The sequence below is a fragment of the Ranitomeya imitator genome, chromosome 1 (assembly GCF_032444005.1).
Source record: "Ranitomeya imitator isolate aRanImi1 chromosome 1, aRanImi1.pri, whole genome shotgun sequence".
NCBI lineage: Eukaryota > Metazoa > Chordata > Amphibia > Anura > Dendrobatidae > Ranitomeya > Ranitomeya imitator.
This window is the reverse complement of record NC_091282.1, coordinates 46,321,962-46,346,666: the sequence shown is the minus strand read 5'-3', so window position 1 is coordinate 46,346,666 and position 24,705 is coordinate 46,321,962. Positions and strand designations below refer to the sequence as shown.

Below are 24,705 nucleotides of genomic sequence, written 5' to 3'. Positions count from 1 at the left end.
TGAATGGTGGCCATTGACCACGTCGCCTCCACTGACCTTTTACCTGATAGTTTTGGCAAAATCATTGTAAGCGAACAGAAAGGATCGGAAGTTTATTATTTTTTTTAATGGCTTCCATCTGCTGGGTAGGATCTGGCATTGGTGGGGTCTTTGTGATGCACATTCACCACTACGAGCGCCTGATTTGTTAACAAGGCTCCTTTACCACTCCGGACGCTTTCACGTAGTGTTTTCAATCTTCACGCCTAATTATTCGATGTTGCGTTTTGATGCGAGAACACCCCGACTAGTAATCGCTGCTCATTGTGGGGAGTCCATTATATTCTAACTGTTTGAGTGATCCCATTGACCTTGGACTGACATTATAAGCTGTGTCTAATCTTTTCACTCTATATATTTCTAATGCAGACTTTTTTTTTGTTCTTTTTTTGTTTTTTTTTGTTCTTCCCTTCCTTTCTGCCTGATCTCTGTTTAGCATCACAATCGGGTTACCCCTGAGCCCGGCAGCTGACTCCGCCCGCTCGGCACGACACGCTCTGTCGCTCATTGCCACGGCCAGACCACCCGCCTTCATCACAACGATCGCTAAGGAGGTAAAAAAAAATCCTCTCCCCATCTTCTACTTTCTGCTTGGATAAATCCGCCTCTCATTCACTATTCTTCCATTAAAGTTTCCTCTAAGCCTTGGGTAAAGCTTTGTACGATGTGTGTTGCATAATAAGCCCCCCATGACCGGCATCCCACCGGCCTGTGTGACACATCGAGGAGTTGTAAAATGTAAAAAAAAAATTTTTTGCTCCATTTTTGGTAAGTATTAATTACATTTTAAGCTGTCGTTAAAGGGGTTGTCTCTTTTCAGAAAAGTTTTTCCTATAAGTTCCCTTAGTAGTAAAAGAAATAAAAAGTGTGTTACTCACCCTGCCCTGGTCCTGCACTCACTTTCTACCCCGCTGACGTCACTTTGCGTTGAGCTCAGCAGCTCTGCCTGTTTATACAGATCACTGATTGGCTGCCGTGATATTGCGAAAGCCAATCAGTGAGCTCCGCAGTTCTGGGCGGCTTCTACAGTGCATGGGCAGAGCCGCTGAGCTCGGTTATCTGCAACGCTCTCGACGTGACACCAAAAGAAGGGGCGGAGACTCAGCGCCGGACCAGGGCAGGGTGAGCAAAGGACCTTTTTCTTTTCTTTTTTTTTTTCTACATTTCTTCTTTCTAAGGGCACTTTTCTGAAAGGGGACAAACACATTAATTCCATATTCCATTCCAACCTTTCTGTATGATCAGGTAAAATTGCTTTCAGAACTGTACTAAAGCGGGGGGTGAATGTCTCTCTGGGGGTCCTATTTATTTCCCAGAGTCCAAGTATAATCATAAAGTGGCAGCAGAAAACATAGTCAATTAATGTAAAGGGTTAGTCTTGTGTGCAGCAATTATCACCTATTCATAGAGTAGATGGTAAATGTATGATTTCTGTTGCCGAGACCCTGACTGATCCCAGAAAAGGAGGATCCAGTGATCCACCCAGTGATTGGAGCAGTAGTGAGCATGTGCGGCCGTCACTACCATGGAGCAGGGCTCGCACATGCTCACTAAGACTCCAGTGACACTGGGGATTTGGGAACCACCGCTCTGGGAATTGATCTGACCACCAGTAATTTCTCTTATTCTAATAATTGAGGACCCCACTGGCCGGACCCCACGTACATGTTATCACTGTTACGAAACAGGTAAGTGACTGTGTTTTTCTTTTAGAAGATGTAGATATCGCAGTATGCAGGAAAGGGATTTTTCTCATTTTAGGTAAATAAAGATTAATGCATGAAGCGAAATCTCTGTAGCTTTCTCATATATTGAGGGTGTTCAATCCCTCATCATTTTTTATGATCTCCATTTGTTGTCAGTGAATGAGATCACATTACATTGGGAGGGAAGAAATGTCACTTGTTGTAACAGAGCCTGTTTATCTTGGAAAGTAATTTAAAATTTTAAGCATATAAGTAATTGATAGAATTTTTCACTCATTTACTAATTAATCTTTATTGAAAAAAAAATGTAATTTTAACTGTTTAATGTCCATAATTGAGTAAATGTAATGTAGTTGCAGTACCCAGTAATTTCCTCTTGGAGCGCTGTGGCATTAACATGACTTTAGATTTCTGGTCCTGCTCATACAGCGGCATTGATTAAAATATCGAAGTATTGGCAATCCACCTCTGATCTAAAAAGCAAGCAGCGCAAATGTTTGTCCAGGGCTCTAGTCTGACTGCCACTTAAAGACACTTAAACAATGAAAACGTCTTTTAATGAGATGTATCATTGGCAAGTAATAAATTAAATTTAACCCCTTAAGGACTGGACAATTTTTAGTTTTTGCTAAGATTAAAATGACGGTTACTCTTTACGTTTTGAAGTAAAAATTAATTTCTAAAAGCAAAGTGGTTTGAGTTGCCATTTTTTGAGTCTTTTACCTTTTTAATTTTCCATCAATGGGAGTGTTTGGGATGCGGTGGAGTTTCTTGCATGCTAAACTGAGGTTTTTAATTGATATCATTTAGGGGTACCTCCGACCTTTTCATTGCTTCTTATCGCGACCAAAAACACGCTTACAAGTTCACCGTTTGACACTGGTGTAATTGGAGTCTGATGGGCCCTGATGCAAAATTTCGATCTGGGCCTCCCCCCTGCATGTTGGTTAGATGTTCAGGCCCTTGTAGCTGTCTAAATACTATAAGGACATATGTTTCCACTCCCATAATGTCTGTCCCCCATCCTGTAGTAATGTCGCCATTACCCATCCAGGGCTCATCCTGTAATATATATCACCCATCCAGGGCCCATCCTGTGATATATAGTGGGTACAGAAAGTATTTAGATCCCTTTTAATTTTTTCACTCTTTGTTTCATTGCAGCCATTTGGTAAATTCTAAAAAGTTCATTTTTTCATGTACACTCTGCACCCCATCTTGACTGAAAACAAAACAAAACAGAACTGTATAATTTTTTTGCAAATGTAATAAAAAAGAAAAACTGAAATATCACATGGTCATAAGTATTCAAACCCTTTGCTCAGACACTCATATTTAAGTCACATGCTGTCCTTTTCCTTGTGATCCTCCTCAAGATGGTTCTACTCCTTCATTGGAGTCCAGCTGTGTGTAATTAAACTGATAGGACTTGATTTGGAAAGGCGCACACTTGTCTATATAAGACCTCACAGCTCACAGTGCATGTCAGACCAAATGAGAATCATGAGGTCAAAGAAACTGGCCAAGGAGCTCAGAGTCAGAATTGTGGCAAGGCGCCGATCTGGCCAAGGTTAGAATTTCTGCAGTACTCAAGATTCCTAAGAGCACAGTGGCCTCCATAATCCTTAAATGGAAGAAGTTTGGGACCACCAGAAGTCTTCCTAGACCTGGCCGTCCAGCCAAACTGAGCAATCGTGGGAGGAGAGCCTTGGTGAGAGAGGTAAAGAAGAACCCCAAGATCACTGTGGCTGAGCTCCAGAGATGCATTAGGGAGATGGGAGAAAGTTCCACAAAGTCAACTATCACTGCAGTCCTCCACCAGTCGGGCCTTTATGGCAGAGTGGCCCGAAGGAAGTCTCTCCTCAGTGCAAGACATGTGAAAGCCCGCATAGAGTTTGCTAAAAAAAAAAAAACACATGAAGGACTCCCAGACTATGAGAAATAAGATTTGGTGATAATTTTAAGCGGTATGTGTGGAGGAAACCAGGCACTGCTCATCACTTGCCCAATACAATCCCAACAGTGAAATATGGTGGTGGCAGCATCATGCTATGGGGGTGTTTTTCAGCTGCAGGGACAGGACGACTGGTTGTCATTGAAGGAAACATGAATGCGGCCAGGTACAGAGATATCCTGGATGAAAACCTCTTCCAGAGTGCTCTGGACCTCAGACTTGGCTGAAGGTTCACCTTCCAACAAGACAATGACCCTAAGCACACAGCTAAAATAACAAAGGAGCGGCTTCAGAACAACTCTGTGACCATTCCTGACTGACCCAGCCAGAGCCCTGACCTAAACCCAATTGAGCATCTCTGGAGAGACCTGAAAATGGCGTCCACCAACGTTCACCATCCAACCTGACGGAACTGGAGAGGATCTGCTAGGAAGAATGGCAGAGGATCCCCAAATCCAGGTGTGAATAACTTGTTGCATCATTCCCAAGAAGACTCATGGCTGTACTAGCTCAAAAGGTGCTTCTACTCAATACTGAGCAAAGGGGCTGAAGACTTATGACCATGGAATATTTCAGTTTTTCTTTTTTAATAAATTTGCAAAAATTTCTTCATTTGTTTTTTTTTTCAGTCAAGATGGGGTGCAGAGTGTACATTAATGAGAAAAAAATGAACTTTCTTGAATTTACCAAATGGCTGAAATGAAACAAAGAGTGAAAAATTTAAAGGGCTCTGAATACTTTCGGTACCCCCACTGCATGTCATCCATCCAGGGCCCATCCTGTGATATATGTTCCCCATCCAGGACCCGTTCTGTAACATATGTCCACCATTCTGGGCCCATCCTGTAATAAACTGAAGGAAATAAGTATTTGACCCCTTGCTGATTTTGTAAGTTTGCCCACTGACAAAGACATGAAGAGTCTATAATTTTAAGGGTAGGTTAATTTTAACATTGAGAGATAGAATATCAAAAATAAAATCCAGAAAATCACAGTGTATAAATTATATACATTTAGTTGGGTTTTGCAGTGAGAAATAAGTATTTGATCTCTCTGGCAAACAACACTTAATACTTGGTGCAAAACCCTTGTTGGCAAGCACAGTAGTCAGACGTTTTTGTAGTTGATGATGAGGTTTGCGCACATGTCAGGAGGAATTTTGGTCCACTCCTCTTTGTAGATTATCTCTAAATTATTAAGATTTTGAGGCTGTCGCTTGGCAACTCGGAGCTTCAACTCCATACGTTTTCTATGGGATTGAGGTCTGGAGACTGGCTAGGCAACTCCATGACCTTAATGTGCTTCTTTCTGAGCTACTCCTTTGTTTCCTTGGCTGTATGTTTTGGGTCATTATCTTGCTAGAAAACTCAGCCACGACCCATTTATAATGTCTTTTTTTGCACCTTGCTTTTCCATAGTGCTGCAAACCCTTCCCCTGTCTCATGTGTGCTCTTTAGTAGCCCCACCAAACTGCATTATCATCAAGCTAAGAGTACAATTCACTTCTGCTCCTGTGCAGCACTCTGCCTGGCTGGTCTTATCTTTTGCCATTGGCATCAATATAGCTGACTGTGTGGTTTTACATCATTAGCTGGTTCTATCAAAGCTAAACTATCCTGTGCTCGTACATGACTACAGGATACTATAACGTTGTACTGCTGTTTCAGTGCAAACTTATGTTTGTTACCTACTGCAGAAAGACCAGCGATGTGAAAGTACAAATGCCGCTCTTTTGAAGCACATAATAAAATATAATTCTCTGCTGCAAATAGTAACATAGTAACATAGTAACATAGTTAGTAAGGCCGAAAAAAGACATTTGTCCATCCAGTTCAGCCTATATTCCATCATAATAAATCCCCAGATCTACGTCCTTCTACAGAACCTAATAATTGTATGATACAATATTGTTCTGCTCCAGGAAGACATCCAGGCCTCTCTTGAACCCCTCGACTGAGTTCGCCATCACCACCTCCTCAGGCAAGCAATTCCAGATTCTCACTGCCCTAACAGTAAAGAATCCTCTTCTATGTTGGTGGAAAAACCTTCTCTCCTCCAGACGCAAAGAATGCCCCCTTGTGCCCGTCACCTTCCTTGGTATAAACAGATCCTCAGCGAGATATTTGTATTGTCCCCTTATATACTTATACATGGTTATTAGATCGCCCCTCAGTCGTCTTTTTTCTAGACTAAATAATCCTAATTTCGCTAATCTATCTGGGTATTGTAGTTCTCCCATCCCCTTTATTAATTTTGTTGCCCTCCTTTGTACTCTCTCTAGTTCCATTATATCCTTCCTGAGCACCGGTGCCCAAAACTGGACACAGTACTCCATGTGCGGTCTAACTAGGGATTTGTACAGAGGCAGTATAATGCTCTCATCATGTGTATCCAGACCTCTTTTAATGCACCCCATGATCCTGTTTGCCTTGGCAGCTGCTGCCTGGCACTGGCTGCTCCAGGTAAGTTTATCATTAACTAGGATCCCCAAGTCCTTCTCCCTGTCAGATTTACCCAGTGGTTTCCCGTTCAGTGTGTAATGGTGATATTGATTCCCTCTTCCCATGTGTATAACCTTACATTTATCATTGTTAAACCTCATCTGCCACCTTTCAGCCCAAGTTTCCAACTTATCCAGATCCATCTGTAGCAGAATACTATCTTCTCTTGTATTAACTGCTTTACATAGTTTTGTATCATCTGCAAATATCGATATTTTACTGTGTAAACCTTCTACCAGATCATTAATGAATATGTTGAAGAGAACAGGTCCCAATACTGACCCCTGCGGTACCCCACTGGTCACAGCGACCCAGTTAGAGACTATACCATTTATAACCACCCTCTGCTTTCTATCACTAAGCCAGTTACTAACCCATTTACACACATTTTCCCCCAGGCCAAGCATTCTCATTTTGTGTACCAACCTCTTGTGCGGCACGGTATCAAACGCTTTGGAAAAATCGAGATATACCACGTCCAATGACTCACCGTGGTCCAGCCTATAGCTTACCTCTTCATAAAAACTGATTAGATTGGTTTGACAGGAGCGATTTCTCATAAACCCATGCTGATATGGAGTTAAACAGTTATTCTCATTGAGATAATCCAGAATAACATCCCTCAGAAACCCTTCAAATATTTTACCAACAATAGAGGTTAGACTTACTGGCCTATAATTTCCAGGTTCACTTTTAGAGCCCTTTTTGAATATTGGCACCACATTTGCTATGCGCCAGTCCTGCGGAACAGACCCTGTCGCTATAGAGTCACTAAAAATAAGAAATAATGGTTTATCTATTACATTACTTAGTTCTCTTAGTACTCGTGGGTGTATGCCATCCGGACCCGGAGATTTATCTATTTTAATCTTATTTAGCCGGTTTCGCACCTCTTCTTGGGTTAGATTGGTGACCCGTAATATAGGGTTTTCATTGTTTCTTGGGATTTCACCTAGCATTTCATTTTCCACCGTGAATACCGTGGAGAAGAACGGTGTTTAATATGTTAGCTTTTTCCTCGTCATCTACAACCATTCTTTCCTCACTATTTTTTAAGGGGCCTACATTTTCAGTTTTTATTCTTTTACTATTGATATAGTTGAAGAACAGTTTGGGATTAGTTTTACTCTCCTTAGCAATGTGCTTCTCTGTTTCCTTTTTGGCAGCTTTAATTAGTTTTTTAGATAAAGTATTTTTCTCCCTATAGTTTTTTAGAGCTTCAATGGTGCCATCCTGCTTTAGTAGTGCAAATGCTTTCTTTTTACTGTTAATTGCCTGTCTTACTTCTTTGTTTAGCCACATTGGGTTTTTCCTATTTCTAGTCCTTTTATTCCCACAAGGTATAAACCGCTTACACTGCCTATTTAGGATGTTCTTAAACATTTCCCATTTATTATCTGTATTCTTATTTCTGAGGATATTGTCCCAGTCTACCAGATTAAGGGCATCTCTAAGCTGGCCAAACTTTGCCTTCCTAAAGTTCAGTGTTTTTGTGACTCCCTGACAAGTCCCCCTAGTGAAAGACAGGTGAAACTGTACAATATTGTGGTCGCTATTTCCTAGATGCCCGACCACCTGCAGATTTGTTATTCTGTCAGGTCTATTAGATAGTATTAGGTCTAAAAGTGCTGCTCCTCTGGTTGCATTCTGCACCAATTGTGAAAGATAATTTTTCTTGGTTATTAGCAGAAACCTGTTGCCTTTATGGGTTTCACAGGTTTCTGTTTCCCAGTTAATATCCGGGTAGTTAAAGTCCCCCATAACCAGGACCTCATTATGGGTTGCAGCTTCATCTATCTGCTTTAGAAGTAGACTTTCCATGCTTTCTATTATATTTGGGGGTTTGTAACAGACCCCAATGAGAATTTTGTTACCATTTTTCCCTCCATGAATTTCAACCCATATGGACTCGACATCCTCATTCCCTTCGCTAATATCCTCCCTTAAAGTGGACTTTAGACAAGACTTTACATAGAGACAAACCCCTCCTCCTCTCCGATTTTTACGATCCTTTCTAAACAGACTGTAACCCTGTAAGTTAACTGCCCAGTCATAGCTTTCATCTAACCATGTCTCGGTTATTCCCACTATGTCAAAGTTACCTGTAGATATTTCTGCTTCTAGTTCTTCCATCTTGTTTGTCAGGCTTCTGGCGTTTGCGAGCATGCAGTTTAGAGGATTTTGTTTTGTTCCAATCTCCTCACTGTGGATTGTTTTAGAAATGTTCTTACCTCCCTTCTGAGTATGTTTTCCTGGGTCGTCTTTGTTCGAGTCTAATGTTTTTCTTCCCGTCCCCTCTTCTTCTAGTTTAACGCCCGCCTGATGAGTGTAGCGAGTCTTCTGGCGAATGTGTGTTTCCCAGGTTTGTTGAGGTGTAGTCCGTCTCTGGCGAGGAGTCCATCATACCAGTAATTCACACCGTGGTCCAGGAATCCAAATCCTTGTTGTCTGCACCATCGTCTTAGCCAGTTGTTTGCATCAAGGATCCTGTTCCATCTCCTGGTGCCATGCCCGTCTACTGGAAGGATAGAAGAAAAAACTACCTGTGCATCCAGTTCCTTTACTTTCTTCCCCAACTCTTCAAAGTCCTTGCAGATTGTCGGTAGGTCCTTCCTTGCCGTGTCATTGGTGCCAACATGTATCAGAAGAAATGGGTGGACGTCCTTGGAGCTGAAGAGCTTTGGTATCCTATCGGTCACATCCTTGATCATCGCACCTGGAAGGCAGCATACTTCTCTTGCAGTTATGTCCGGTCTGCAGATGGCTGCTTCTGTGCCTCTCAGTAGTGAGCGGCGTTTGTAGTTTTACATAACTGGTCTCTAGACCCCCTCAGCCATGGTTAACAGAAGAGACACTAAAGATCATTGAAGAAAGACAAATGGCAAAAAGTAACAAGCAGAACACACACCACAACAGTAAAAGACTAAAGAGAACCATTTGAGCCGACAAAGAACTTAGTTACCAAATTACCATATATACTCGAGTATAAGCCGACCCGAGTATAAGCCGAGACCCCTAATTTTGCCACAAAAAAACTGGGAAAACGTAATGACTCGAGTATAAGCCTAGGGTGGGAAATGCAGCAGCTACCGATAAATGTCAAAAATAAAAATAGATACCAATAAAAGTAAAATTAATTGAGACATCAGTAGGTTAAGTGCTTTTGAATATACATATTGAATCAGAAGCCCCATATAATGCTCCATACAGTTCATTATGGCCCCATAAGATGCTCCATACAAAATACACCCCATATAATGCTCCATACAGTTTATGATGGGCCCCATAAGATGCTCCATATTAAAATATGCCCCATATAATGCTGCACAAATGTTGATTATTACCCCATAAGATGCTCCATAGAGACATTTGCCCCATACAATGCTGCACAAATGTTGATTATGGCCCCATAAGATGCTCCATACAGACATTTGCCCCATATAATGCTGCACAGATGCGGATTAGGGCCCCCATAAGATGCTCCATACAGACATTTGCCCCATATAATGCTGCACAAATGCTGATTATGGCCCCCATAAGATGCTCCATAGAGATATTTGCCCCATATAATGCTGCACAAATGCGGATTATGGCCCCATAAGATGCTCCATACAGACATTTGCCTCGTATAATGCTCCACAAATGCTTATTATGGCCCCCATAAGAAGCTCCATAGACACATTTGCCCCGTATAATGCTCCACAAATGCTGATTATGGCCCCATAAGATGCTCCATACAGACATTTGCCCCATATAATGCTGCACAAATGCTGATTATGGCCCCATAAGATGCTCCATAGACACATTTTCCCCGTATAATGCTCCACAAATGCTGATTATGGCCCCATAAGATGCTCCATAGACACATTTGCCCCATATAATGCTGCATAAATGCTGATTATGGCCCCATAAGATGCTTCATAGAAATATTTGCCCCGTATAATGCTGCACAAATGCTGATTATGGCCCCATAAGATGCTCCATACAGACATTTGCCTCGTATAATGCTCCACAAATGCTTATTATGGCCCCCATAAGATGCTCTATAGACACATTTGCCCCGTATAATGCTCCACAAATGCGGATTATGGCCCCATAAGATGCTCCATACAGACATTTGCCCCATATAATGCTGCACAAATGCTGATTATGGCCCCATAAAATGCTCCATAGACACATTTTCCGCGTATAATGCTCCAAAAATGCTGATTATGGCCCCATAAGATGCTCCATAGACACATTTGCCCCATATAATGCTGCATAAATGCTGATTATGGCCCCATAAGATGCTTCATAGAAATATTTTCCCCGTATAATGCTGCACAAATGCTGATTATGGCCCCATAAGATGCTCCATAGACTATTATGCCCCATATGCTGTTGCTGCGATTTAAAAAAAAAAAAAAAGACATATTCACATCTCATTGCCCCGGCACTTGCTATAGTCACCTGTCCGCATTCCACCGCTGGGTGCCGCTGTGTCTTCTGTGTCCTCTGCACTGACTTTTCAGGCAGAGAGCAGCGCGCACATTAATCACGTCATCACGCACTCTGACCTGAGCGTCACTGCAGAGGACGTGGAAGACGGAGCGGCGCCTGACTGTGGAACGGGGGACAGGTGAATATCGCGCACTGCCACCGTTATACTCACCTGCTCCTGGCGCGGTCCCTGCACGTCCCTGGTTCTCCGGGCGCTGACAGTTTCTTCCTGTATTGAGCGGTCACATGGTACCGCTCATTACAGTAATGAATATGCGGCTCCACCCCTATGGGAGTGGAGTCGGATCCATATTCATTACTGTAATGAGCGGTACCATGTGACCACTCAACACAGGAAGAAGCTGTCAGCGCCCGGAGAACCAGGGATGTGCAGGGACCGCGCCAGGGGCAGGTGAGTATTATTACACAGCTGCCGTTCCCCCTCCCCTGCCGACCCCTGGGAATGACTCGAGTATAAGCCGAGAGGGGCAATTTCAGCCTAGAAAAATGGGCTGAAATTCTCGGCTTATACTCGAGCATATACGGTATATGTACAGAGATAAAAAGCGAACATCTGAAGGGCAAGACCAGGAAGGCACACCTAAAGATCAAAGAGATACAATGAAAGTTTCTACCAATAGTGGGCAGATTGGAAGATGCCAAAGGGAACAAACTATCTGAGACTAAACAGATCAAGGAAAGATGGAATGTAGCACCTCTATGAGAACGACAGTGATATGGGAAGAAACTGAGACTGGAAGTGATAGAGAGCCAAGCATCCTGAAAGACGAAGTTGTTGCTGCAGTAGAGTTTCTGTCATGCTACAAAGCACCTTGGTCTGACCATATTCCAATAGAGATAATAAAGTCTTCTGAAGCAGCAGTTGATGCCATCACACACCTTTATCAACTGGAAAACTGGTAAATGGCCGAAGGACTGAACAAGATCGGTGTTTATTCCTATTCCGAAGAAAGGAGATGCTCCCGACTGTGGAAACTATCGGACTATTGCACTCGCACCTCATGCCAGCAAAATACTATTGAAGATCCTACAAAGACGGTTACGGCCTTACTTTGAGAAAGAGCTGCCAGAGGAACACGCAGGATTCAGAAAAGGCAGATGAACAAGAGGTGTGATTGCTAACATTTGATGGATAATGGAAAAGGCCAAAGAATTCAACAAGGAGATCTGTTTTTACTTCATTGACTACAGTGAAGCTTTTGACTGTGATCACCAGAAACATTAGAATACCATGAAAGATATGGGTGTGCCGAACCTTCTGATCAGCCTCATAAGGAACCTATATATTGACCAAGAAGCAACAGTCCGAATCGAGCACAACATGGTTCAAAGTAGAGCGAGGTGTCAGTCAAGACCGCATCCTGTCACCATTTTTGTACAATTAATATGCAAAAGCTATTTTCAGGAAGACTGGACTTGTCGAAAAGAAGAAAGAATTAAAATTGCTGGACGAATCAGCAACACAGACGATACAACATTGATAGCAACGAGCGTAAGTGGAATGTAGGACATATTACGGAGTGTGAAGATGGAAAGCTCAAACATGGGACTTCAAACCAACACAAAGAAGACAAAGATTTTGGCTACTGCCAGGTACGACTAGAACATATTTGAGATTCACTGCGAAAACTGGAATTTGTAAAGGACTTCAACCTACTCAGATCGATGATGACTTAAGATGCAGCGATGACACCAGAAGTCAAAAGAAGAATAGCTGTGGGAAAACCAGCATTGAAGTCACTGGGCAAGGTCTTCAAATCAAGGAACATTTCAGTGGCGATGAAGACACGGCTCGTACACAATCTGATCTTTTCTGTAGTAACATGGATGCGAAACCTGAATGATAAAGAAACAAGACAGAAGAATTACTGATGCCTTCTATATGTGGTGCTGCAGAAGGATGTTTTCAATATCATGGGTGGCAAGAAGAACAAACAAATCAATTTTGGAGCAAATCAAGCCAGACATGTCACTGAAAGCAAGGATCACCAAGCTACGACTTAATTCTTTGGACACCTCACACTAAGTCTACGTTCAGATTTGCGTTGTGCGCCGCTGCATCGGCGACGCAACGCACAACGCAAATAAATACGCACCAAAACGCACGCAAAAATGCTGCGTTTTGCGACGCATGCGTCCTTTTTTGCCGAAATTTGGATGCAAGAAAAATGCAACTTGTTGCATTTTCCGCGCCCGACGCTTGTGGCAAAAAAACCGCATGCGTCGCACAACGCAGCACAACGCATGTCCATGCGCCCCCCATGTTAGATATAGGGGCGCATGACGCATGCGTTGCCGCAGCGTTTCCCGACGCAGCGTCGGGAAATGCTAATGTGAACGTTGCCAAAGATCAATCACTGGAGAAGGACATCCTGGTCGGTGGAATAGAAGGAACAAGGCGAAGAGGAAAACCAGCAACTTGATACTATCAAGATAATGGCAGAGAAGACCCTGGTGGACCTATCTAGGCTTGCACAAGATCGATCTTTCTGCAGAGCATTCATGTTTTAAGTCGCCATGTCTCGAAATTGAGCCAACGGTCATTAAATAATATATATATTGGTATATATTATAATTATTTGACGTTTCAAAGCTTTGTATGCCAAAATACTGGCGTAAAAGCTTTGATGAATTGGGCCCTATGTCTTGATGAGACTCCCATCCACTTCCAAAAGTTCTTACCAGACTTCCTAATCAATACTCACCAATGAAAAATGGAAGACTGTTTTGGGTCGTTAACTCCTCTGGGTAAGCATGTCCAAAATTACATTAGCCCTTTATCTTCTCCCTGCCAGTGTCAGAAGCAGGTAAATGTGAAGAGAGCCAAGATGGCATGAATACCCAAACCGGGGAGGGCAAATAATGTGGGGTATTTGTTTGTAGAGGGAACTTGCAAGTTTTTCAAGCAGTGAAGGTTTTACTGAATGGTGACTTTTTTTGTTTATTCTTATTTTCTTGCTGGGTAAGATCTAGTTCTTTTTGTTACTTGATGTGTTGGTTGCTTTTGCAAGATGACAAAAAAACAGCAATTCTGTCTTTTTCTTTTGACAGTCATCATGCGGGATAAATATTGTTATTTTATAAGGTTTGGACATTATCAGACTTATATCAGTTACATTTTTTTTTATTACCTTTGCTTTTTTGTACATTTAAAAAAATTTTTTTTGACATTTTACTATTTAACCTGTAATATTTCTGTATCATCTAATATTGTACGTTTGTGCCATCTCCTATAAAGACCATATGAGTGCAAAGGTGGCAGACACAGGGGCGTTGAGTAGGTCCCCTGTTCCCATGGCAACCTTTTGGGTGCCCTGCAGGAGGTTGGTGGCCTGACAAAAAGACCCCCTGTGTCCAACCACTTAGATACCGTGGTATCTAAGTGGCTAAACTGCAGCAATCTACGTGTGCTCTGATCTGTACAGTTATTAGAAGCTCCTGCCGGCTTTATAACTCATATATGTCGGGAAGAGGTTAAAAACATACTCTATGCAGGAAAAAAATACATAGTGTATTTGTATGTATTTGTGTGTGTAATATTTGATCTTAGTACGCCTTTTTTTACAATATGAGATAGTGTGACTATGCAAATATACAGCATATACAGTCATGGCCGAAACCCTTGAAATTATTCAAGAAAATGAAGTCTTTCTCCCAGAATTTTTTTTCAGTTACACATGTTTTGTTATGCACTTGCTTATTTCCTTTGTGTCTATTGGAACAACGCAAAAACACAGGAAAAAAAAGGCAAATCGAACATAGTTTTACACAAAACCCCCCCAAAAATGGTCTGGACAAAATTGTTGGCACCTTTATAAAATTGTGGATAATAATAATAATAATAATCTTTATTTTTATATAGCGCTAACATATTCCGCAGCGCTTTACAGGTTGCACACATTATTGTTGCTGTCCCCGATGGGGATCACAATCTAAATTCCCTATCAGTATGTCTTTGGGATGTGGGAGGAAACCGGAGAACCCGGAGGAAACCCACGGAAACACGGAGAGAACATACAAACTCTTTGCAGATGTTGTCCTTAGTGGGGCTTGAACCCAGGACTCCAGCGCCACCGTGCAATAGAGTTGTGCGAATATGTTCGGAAACGGTCGCCGATTGCCATATTTGTGCCATTTTCGTACCCTTATTCAGGCCAAATGTATGTTTGACGATCGGTTCCGAACATATTCGCTCATCTCTCCTCCCATTGGCTCCAATGACATTCGGCTGTGTTCAGCGAATATTCCAAATACAATATTCTCCGGTAATCGTAATCCGAACCGAATTTTGCAAAATTCGCTCAACTCTAGTGAACAACTGTTTCGGGCATGTGATGCTTATTTTCTCTTTCCAGGTGCACAGACACACCGCCATGGCTGCCAACACTCAGTCTCAGCAGAATATACACACGACTGCTCTCGCCCGAGCGAAAGGAGAAATACTGAGAGTTATCGAAATCCTTGTCGAGAAGATGCCCTCCGACGTGGTGGATCTCTTGGTGGAGGTAGGACCTAGAAAGGGGGCGCCATTCTCAGGGTGTCAACCTCCACTGATGGTTAGGTACAGTGATGGAGAATAGGGTGAATACCGGCAGTGTCTGGTCTCTTATCCAGACATACATGTTTTACATGGGGAGGTTTCTTGGTGTGTGTTAACTTTGGTACCCAAATACAATCCCTGAAAGTGTTACTTTTATGTTCACACACAATTTTTGTCTCCCATTTTTGGGTCATTATTTTGTTTAGCATAATTATGCAAAGCAGCTTACAGGTAAAAATGATCACAAAATAAAAAAAGCCCATATATCTGAATTTTAAAAATTAAAAAAACGCAATATTCAGGAGAGCAGCGGCAATAAGATGATAAACCAAAACTGGTCACTTTTGATCTGGTCCTCCTTAAAGAGTAACTAAAAATGTTTTTGTGCTGTATAAAGCTATCCTCCAGGCAACGCAAAGTTATGAATCTTTGTAATTTCATGCATTACCTTATTTTACTTGCTTCTGTTCTAAACACCACGCTGAAAGTGCTGTTTTAACTGCCTACTTTACTCCCTTTTAGAAGCTGCTTTGAACCGCTGCTCTAGCAAGAATCCATACTCAAACACTATTTACAAACACTCTCCCTGTGTAAGCATGGGCAGTGGCGTACTGATTATAGTGGCAGACCACCCGACCACTATGGAACCCATGAGTTGGGGGGGGGGGGGTCCTGGTGTATCACACTTTCAGCTGTTCATGCCTCTTGGGTGCAGATACATTTGAATGCAATGATGCAACAGGGAAAGAAGTATTTTTGTGCTTGGGAACACTGATAGGACTTCAGTAGGAGAAATATTACTTTGTGTGAATTTGTGAAGCAAGCTTTTCTGTGATCCCACAAAATATTAGTTGTTTTTTTTTGTGTTTGTGTTGGGCCCAATTAGGACATCTACTGTGAGGCCCAATGATCTCAATGTACGCCTTAGCATGGGGGGAAGGGAGCAGAGAAGCTCACACAGGGAGAGTGTTTGTAAACAATGCCTGAGTGTGGATTCTTTCTAGAGCAGCAGTTCAAAGCAGCTTCTAAAAGAGAATAAACTAAGCAGTTTAAACAGCACTTTCAGCCTGGTGTATGGGAGAGAAGGAAGTAAAATAAGGTAATGGAGCGCATTATGAAGACTAGCAACTTTGTAAAGTGTGATCAATAATTAAGTTTAAAAGAAAAATGTCTTCCATAAATATTGGCGATATTCCGATTTGTTAGTGAATTGGCAGCTCTGCAAGTAATCCTAACTATGTTTTCATGAAGAATAAATAATGCATAACTACAAATTCAGCTCTGCTACATCTGTATATGATAAAATGGACTTTCCACACCTGGTTTCTTATCGATGTTTCTATACTTTATATTAAAGGTTATGGACATTATCATGTACTGCCTGGAGGGATCACTACTGAAGAAGAAGGGGCTGCAGGAGTGCTTTCCTTCCATATGTCGGTACGTTTCTTCTGGACATGATGCTGAACCTGCAGAGGCTTTGTCATCAGTGCACAAGATGTAGCAGAGCTGTAGGCGCTGTCAGACTCCAGGCGATGTAGCAGAGCTCTGTTGGTCAGGTAACTGCAGTTCTATGACCTAACTCAGCTCTGCTACATCTATGTCACATTACGAGTACAGATTCAGACCAGAAAGGGTTTGCAGTAGAGGAGCGAGCTGAACCTCGTACATTGTACAACTTAAAAAAAAAAAAAATCAAAACAAATTTTCTAGGTCCTGAAAATCAAATTGGTCAATGCCGGGCATATCTGTTGTCACCCAGCTTTCTTAAGAACAGATATGACAGCAGAATTTGTAAGAAGGGTTTTTTTCCAGAATTAATATGACTGCAGATGTATCTGATAAGGGAAGCGTTCCCGACCCGTGTAGATAAATGGAGACCGATCTAAAGCGACGGAAATGTCCACGAGCAGAAGCGCTTGTTCATCAAAATCCTCTTTTGTCGGAGATAATTGGAAACTGAGCCTTTATTACCTTGCATCTTAATTACCTTCAGTGTAAACGGGGGGGGGGGGGGAGGGGCTGGGTGATGAAGCGCCACTTGTAAAATGTGAGTTATTTGCTGTCCCGCTCCCTAATAAACCCGCTGTAATGAGTCTACGGTAAGTAAATGACCAGAGGAGGGCGCTGACGGGACAGGAGCCAAGATGGCGGCTCTCCGTGTGTGGGGGGTCACATCTACTTACTAGTAATCCAGCATTGTCTCCGGATTACCAGATGTTCTGGATAGCAGGATGATAATCAGCTGGCCTTAGATGAGATTTCTATTACAGTCCAATGTCTATGGAGTTGTCCCCTGAGACCAGCGCCGGCAGATGGGACTGTCAGTCATTTATCGCAATTGCTCCCTGCATGGAGAGAACTGTGATATGGGGAGCTGTGACATGGGGTTAGATATCTGCAGAATTATCTCTCTGATATAGATCTATCCTATCTATCCTATCCTATATATATCTCACATATAACTTTCTGTCTATCTCATATCTATTTATTGTAGCGTACCTGGGAAGGAAAAGGTTAAATCCTAGCTCTGCAATATATTAGATGCACCTGTACGATTATACTAAAAACCAGGGCCTGTGTTCACTAGGGGTCTCAGTCTGCTGAATGTAGCAGAGTCAAGTGTGCTGCTCGTGAGTGTCCTGCGAAAATGTGAGCTGTAGCTGGGAGAGACTGCATGGGTCAGCTAGGAAAGCTGAGCAGTCTGCGTGTTGGAGCTGTAGAGAACTGTGTGGAAGCTGCAGCCTGGTCAGTGTGAACAGTGCCCAGAGTTGAAAACCGTATTTTTCTAAGTATAAGACGCACCGGATCATAAGACACCTAGGTTTTAGAGGAGAAAATTAGGGAAAAAAAATTAAGCAAAAAATGTGATCAATTCTGTACCATTATCCCCTATCCTGGTATATATGGTCCCCTCATCCCTTTTCTGGTATGCATGGCCCCCTCATCCCTACCCTGGTATGCATAGCCTACTCATCCCTTTCCTGGTATGCATAGCCTACTCATCCCTTTCCTGGTATGCATGGCCCCCTCATCCTTACCCTGGTAGGCATGGCCCCCTCATCCTTACCCTGGTAGGCATGGCCCCCTCATCCTTACCCTGGTAGGCATGGCCCCCTCATCCTTACCCTGGTAGGCATGGCCCCCTCATCCCTGCCCTGGTATGCATGGTCCCTCATTCTTACCCTGGTATGCGTGGCCACCTCATACTCATCCTGGTATGCATGGCCCCCATCAGAAAAACATAAACATAAAAAAAATAGACCTGCCTGCGCTCCTCGCAGTGTCTTGTTCCAATGCCAGCAGCTGCTTTATGTTTGTAAGCAGCACTTGTCAGGGACGTCATGCTCTTCTTACAAGCCAAGGACAGCTGTCGTAATACTCACTGCTCTCCACTCCGAGACTATGTGCATGGAGAGCACTGAATATTTATTGATCTTTAGTAGCAGGAACAGTGTTAGCTGCAGCTGTCGGCTTCCTGCAGCTGCGGGGTGTTCACTTGTGCCCACTACTAAAGTGAATGAGTATTCACTGCATTCCACTCCTGGCGTGGAGTGCAGTGAATATTCATTCCCTTAAGTAGCGTGCACACTTCAGAACGCAGCAGTTGCAGAAATCGGCTCCTGCGGCTAACAGCGTGTCCACTATTAAAGAGAAATGATTATTCACTGTCTTCCATGGGCATGGAATGCAGTGAAAATTCATTTCTCTTTAGCAGCGGGCACAGGAATTAGCTGCAGCCGCTGGCTCCTGCTTCCTGTGACCTGCTGCTCCGCCGCTTCCGCTCTCTACTTCCCCATCCCCAGCCAAAGCAGGTACATCCGGGCTATAAGACTCACCCCTCATGTTCCTCCACATTTTTGGAGGAAAAAAGTGCGTCTTAGAGTCTGAAAAATACGAAACTTGTGTTTGGTGCTGAAGACTGCTAAACCTCAGGCTGAAGGGGATACTGAGATTTGTGGGATCTGGCCTCTCCTTTGCTCTTAGTGAAGGGTCTGTAACGTGTTCTGGTGAGCGCACACGGACATACAGTTAGGTCCATATATATTTGGACAGAGACATCATTTTTCTAATTTTGGTTATAGACATTACCACAATAAATTTTAAACAAAACAATTCAGATGCAGTTGAAGTTCAGACTTTCAGCTTTCATTTGAGGGTATCCACATTAAAAATGGATGAAGGGTTTAGGAGTTTCAGCTCCTTAACATGTGCCACCCTGTTTTTAAAGGGACCAAAAGTAATTGGACAGATTCAATAATTTTAAATAAAATGTTCATTTCTAGTACTTGGTTGAAAACCCTTTGTTGGCAATGACTGCCTGAAGTCTTGAACTCATGGACACCACCAGACGCTGTGTTTCCTCCTTTTTGATGCTCTGCCAGGCCTTCACTGCGGTGGTTTTCAGTTGCTGTTTGTTTGGGGGCCTTTCTGTCTGAAGTTTAGTCTTTAACAAGTGAAATGCTGCTCAATTGGGTTGAGATCAGGTGACTGACTTGGCCATTCAAGAATATTCCACTTCTTTGCTTTAATAAACTCCTGGGTTGCTTTGGCTTTATGTTTTGGGTCATTGTCCATCTGTAGTATGAAACGGCGACCAATCAGTTTGGCTGCATTTGGCTGGATCTGAGCACACAGTAGGGCGGCTCTGAAGACCTCAGAATTCATTCGGCTGCTTCTGTCCTGTGTCACATCATCAATTAACACTAGTGACCCAGTGCCACTGGCAGCCATGCATGCCCAAGCCATCACACTGCCTCCGCCGTGTTTTACAGATGATGTGCTATGCTTTGGATCATGAGCTGTACCACGCCTTCGCCATACTTTTCTCTTTCCATCATTCTGGTAGAAGTTGATCTTGGTTTCATCTGTCCAAAGAATGTTCTTCCAGAACTGTGATGGCTTTTTTAGATGTTTTTTAGCAAAGTCCAGTCTAGCCTTTTTCTTCTTGATGCTTATGAGTGGCTGCACCGTGCAGTGAACCCTCTGTATTTACTTTCATGCAGTCTTCTCTTTATGGTAGATTTGGATATTGATACTCCGACCTCCTGGAGAGTGTTGGTCACTTGGTCGGCTGTTGTGAAGGGATTTCTCTTCATCATGGAGATTATTCTGCGATCATCCACCACTGTTGTCTTCCGTGGGCGCCCAGGTCTTTTTGCATTGATGAGTTCACCAGTGCTTTCTTTCTTTCTCAGGATGGACCAAACTGTAGATTTTGGCACTCCTAATATTGTAGCAATTTCTCGGAAGGGTTTTTTCTGTTTTCGCAGCTTAAGGATGGCTTGTTTCACCTGCATGGAGAGCTCCTTTGACCGCATGTTTACTTCACAGCAAAACCTTCCAAATGCAAGCACCACACCTCAAATCAACTCCAGACCTTTTATCTGCTTAATTGAGAATGACATAACGAAGGGATTGCCCACACCGGTCCATGAAATAGCCTTGGAGTCAATTGTCCAATTACTTTTGCTCCCTTTAAAAACAGGGTGGCACATGTTAAGGAGCTGAAACTCCTAAACCCTTCATCCAATTTTAACGTGGATACCCTCAAATGAAAGCTGAAAGTCTGAACTTCAACTGCATCTGAATTGGTTTGTTTAAAATTCATTGTGGTAATGTCTATAACCAAAATGAGAAAAATGTTGTCTATGTCCAAATATATATGGACCTAACTGTATATGTGCCTGCTGAATGAACTGATACACCTTTGTGCGCAGAAGAGGCCGTTTTTGATTTTGAAACCCTTGGAGTTTTATGAAAGCACTTGTTTGGACCAAACCACATTTGCCTGTGTGAATGCTACCTAAGGCCTACCTGAGCAGTATGTATATCATATGTACAGGGCCTTGCGACAGTATTCGGCCCCCTGGAACTTTTCAACCTTTTCCCACATATCATGCTTCAAACATAAAGATACCAAATATAAATTTTTGGTGAAGAATCAACAACAAGTGGAACACAATTGTGAAGTTAAACAAAATTTATTGGTTATTTTACATTTTTGTGGTATTTCAAAAACTGAAAAGTGAAAGCCGAATATTTTTATGCAGGACCCAATAAACAGGTCTGGGGGCCGGAGAAAAAAGCTGAAATGGCTGGGATTGTTCGGTGCCGTTTGCTGAGACCTCCCTTCTCTTTTCTGTCTTTCTAGATTCTATATGGTCAGTTATTGTGATCGCAGCCACAGAATCGCGGTGGGAGCGCGGCTCGGTTCAGTTGCCCTGTACGACATACGGACTGGAAAATGCCAGGTAAGGCGGCGCCTCCCTCATTTTGTGCACATTTTGCAGCACTTTGCTTGTTTTCTTGCTGTAATATTTCGTCTAATGCGATGAAGATCAATATTTTAATGAAGAGAGTAAACGGCCGGTGCTCTCTGTTATCAGGAGATCAGAGGGCAGGTCAGACGCCGGCGGATAATAAATTAAAGCACTCTGCTGGTTGCAAAATGTGCACTTTGTATTGCTGTCATCAGATTATGTCACTTCTGGATCTTTGAACCGGACACATTTTAACGTAATGAAATATGGAGAGCGACTGTGGAACAATCAATGCAATGTGCTGAAATATCCAGCATCGGGCAACAAGTGTTTCCAGCCCGTGAATCAACCAGAGATCACGAAGATACTGAAAAATAGGTACAATAGGCCTCATTATTGTGTGTAAAAGAAAAACTGTCCATGTAACAAATCAGAGTTCAGCTTTCATTTCTTACACCTCTATATACAGTAGATAACACAGGATCCACCATTCACAATATGTGATGTTACAGCTCACCTCCTCCTCCTGTACAATGACTGATGACACCTCTATATACAGTAGATAACACAGGATCCACCATTCACAATAGGTGATGTTACAGCTCACCTCCTCCTCCTGTACAATGACTGATGACACCTCTATATACAGTAGATAACACAGGATCCACCATTCACAATAGGTGATGTTACAGCTCACCTCCTCCTCCTGTACAATGACTGATAACACCTCTATATAGAGTAGATAACACAGGATCCACCATTCACAATAGGTGATGTTACAGCTCACCTCCTCCTCCTGTACAATGACTGATTACACCTCTATATACAGTAGCTAACACATCACCCACCATTCACAATAGGTGATATCACAGCTCACCTCCTCCTGTACAATGACTGATAACACCTCTATATACAGTAGATAGCACAGGATCCACCATTCACTATAGGTGATGTAACAGCTCACCTCCTCCTCCTGTACAATGACTGATAACAGCTCTATATACAGTAGATAACACAGGACCCACCATTCACAATAGGTGATGCCACAGCTCACCTCCTCTTCCTGTACAATGATTGATAACACCTCTATATAGAGTAGATAACACGGGATCCACCATTCACAATAGGTGATGTCACAGCTCACCTCCTCCTCCTGTACAATGATTGATAACAACTCTATATACAGTGGATAACACAGGATCCACCATTCACAATAGGTGATGTCACAGCTCACCTCCTCCTCCTGTACAATGACTGATAACACCTCTATATACTGTAGATAACACAGGATTCACCACAATAGGTGATATCACAGCTCACCTTCTCCTCCTGTACAATGACTTATAACACCTCTATATACAGTAGATAACACAGGATCCACCATTCACAATAGGTGATGCTACAGCTCACCTCCTCCTCCTGTGCAATGACTGATAACACCTCTATATACAGTAGGTAACACAGGATCCACCATTCACAATAGATGATATCACACCTCACCTTTTCTGTGGACACAGAGCATTCTCACAACAGTCTTTCATAGAAGTCAAGGACCTTCTCCAGACTATAGGATATTATGGAAAGTAACCGATGTAGAGGATATCACAAAGTGCTTTTAACAGGAGCTTGGGCAAGATGGCGGCCTACTTAATTATGTAAAGGAAAAAAGTTGGTCAGAAAATAAAAACAGGTTATGAAAGAGCGTTTGTTTCATTATTTAGTTTAAAATTATTAAAAAAAAATATGTAGGTAATTCACTCCCTTTAAAAGGGGCCGTCCTAAGGCAGCTGCAGTCAGCCTCACTGTTTTCACACAGTGGCCACTGCTGGGGATCTGTGGTATTGCGTTATCGCCTTTTGAAATGGAACAGCCAAGTCCTCCAGGTGCCGCTCTTAGCTGCAACTTGGTAGATGTTTCTGAGCCGGAAAAGTGCCCTGATCAGTGTCCAGATAAGAAAATGGGGGGGGATAATTGTAAATCAGGTAAACCTGGCTGACAACCCTCGTCGCAGCCTTTCGGACGTCTCCATTGGTTGTCAGCAAGATTCCGTAGAAGATGAAAATCTTATTCATAGTTCCATCTGTTCATCACGCGTACACGGACGGAGCCAGTCTTTTTTTTTTTCTCATTTATTCGTCTTTCGTCTCCGCGTAGGAACGCCATTTACAAAATCAATAGAGAGACGCGAGAATCATACAAAAAGACTAAATATAAAAACTCTCTGTAAGAGTTTTTTTATGCATATGGTTGAAAAACGTCATGTAATTATTTTTTGTTTGTTTTTTTTTGCGGGACAAGTTGTGGTTTTGAATACTGAAAAAAAATAGGAAAAAAATTACAAAAAAAATTCCATCATTGTCTTCTTAGATTTGGGTTTTTAATGTTCAGTGTTTAGTAGAAATCACAGTTTTATCTTGTGTGTCAGTGCGGACAGTAGTTCGCACATCTGAGGATGTCGCCCAGTGGTTAAAGGGATCTTCTCTGGACCTTAAGTATGGATGACCTTTCTTTTAGGGCAGATCAGGTAATTAATGCTTGATCAATCGATGTCCGACTACATTCTCATCAATGTATGGTCACTATGGGTCCAACCGCTAGGGCCCCCCCATATCATGAGTACTGGGGTATCAAAGTTCCTTGTGTGAATTTAACAGAATGGCGGTGACACATACTAATGCCTACTTCAGACGTTTGGACCTCAGTTCTTGGGATCAGTGGTGGTCGGACCTCCAGCAATCACACATTTATCGTCTATCCTGTGGGACAATCCTTTTACTTAAAGCAAAAAGCACTCTTACCCTGAAAGGGAACCTGTCAGCCTTCTGATTCTGTATACAGCATTGTTTAGAGAAGGAGAAGGTGAGTGGGCGGTCCTACTTGGTGATTGACAGCTGTGCACATTCATGCAGGGAAGCTGAGTCCAGTGGGCGGTCCTACTTAGTGATTGACAGCTGTGCACATTCATGCAGGGAAGCTGAGTCCAGTGGGCGGTCCTACTTAGTGATTGACAGCTGTGCACATTCATGCAGGGAAGCTGAGTCCAGTGTGCGGTCCTACTTAGTGATTGACAGCTGTGCACATTCATGCAGGGAAGCTGAATCCAGTGGGCGGTCCTACTTAGTGATTGACAGCTGTGCACATTCATGCAGGGAAGCTGAGTCCAGTGTGCGGGTCCTACTTAGTGATTGACAGCTGTGCACAT

The 24,705-nt window shown here is 42.7% G+C and overlaps 1 protein-coding gene across 3 annotated transcripts in view; it reads left to right on the top strand.

The window, feature by feature from the left end:
• WDR7 (WD repeat domain 7) overlaps nt 1–24,705 on the top strand; it is a 418,087-nt gene that overhangs the window by 312,844 nt on the left and 80,538 nt on the right. For all 3 annotated transcript variants that reach the window (XM_069746037.1, XM_069746038.1, XM_069746036.1), the window contains 4 exons: nt 476–593; nt 15,056–15,205; nt 16,598–16,680; nt 21,395–21,494. In XM_069746037.1, coding sequence (XP_069602138.1) covers nt 476–593; nt 15,056–15,205; nt 16,598–16,680; nt 21,395–21,494 — 451 coding nt within the window. The remainder of the gene's footprint in view (nt 1–475; nt 594–15,055; nt 15,206–16,597; nt 16,681–21,394; nt 21,495–24,705) is intronic.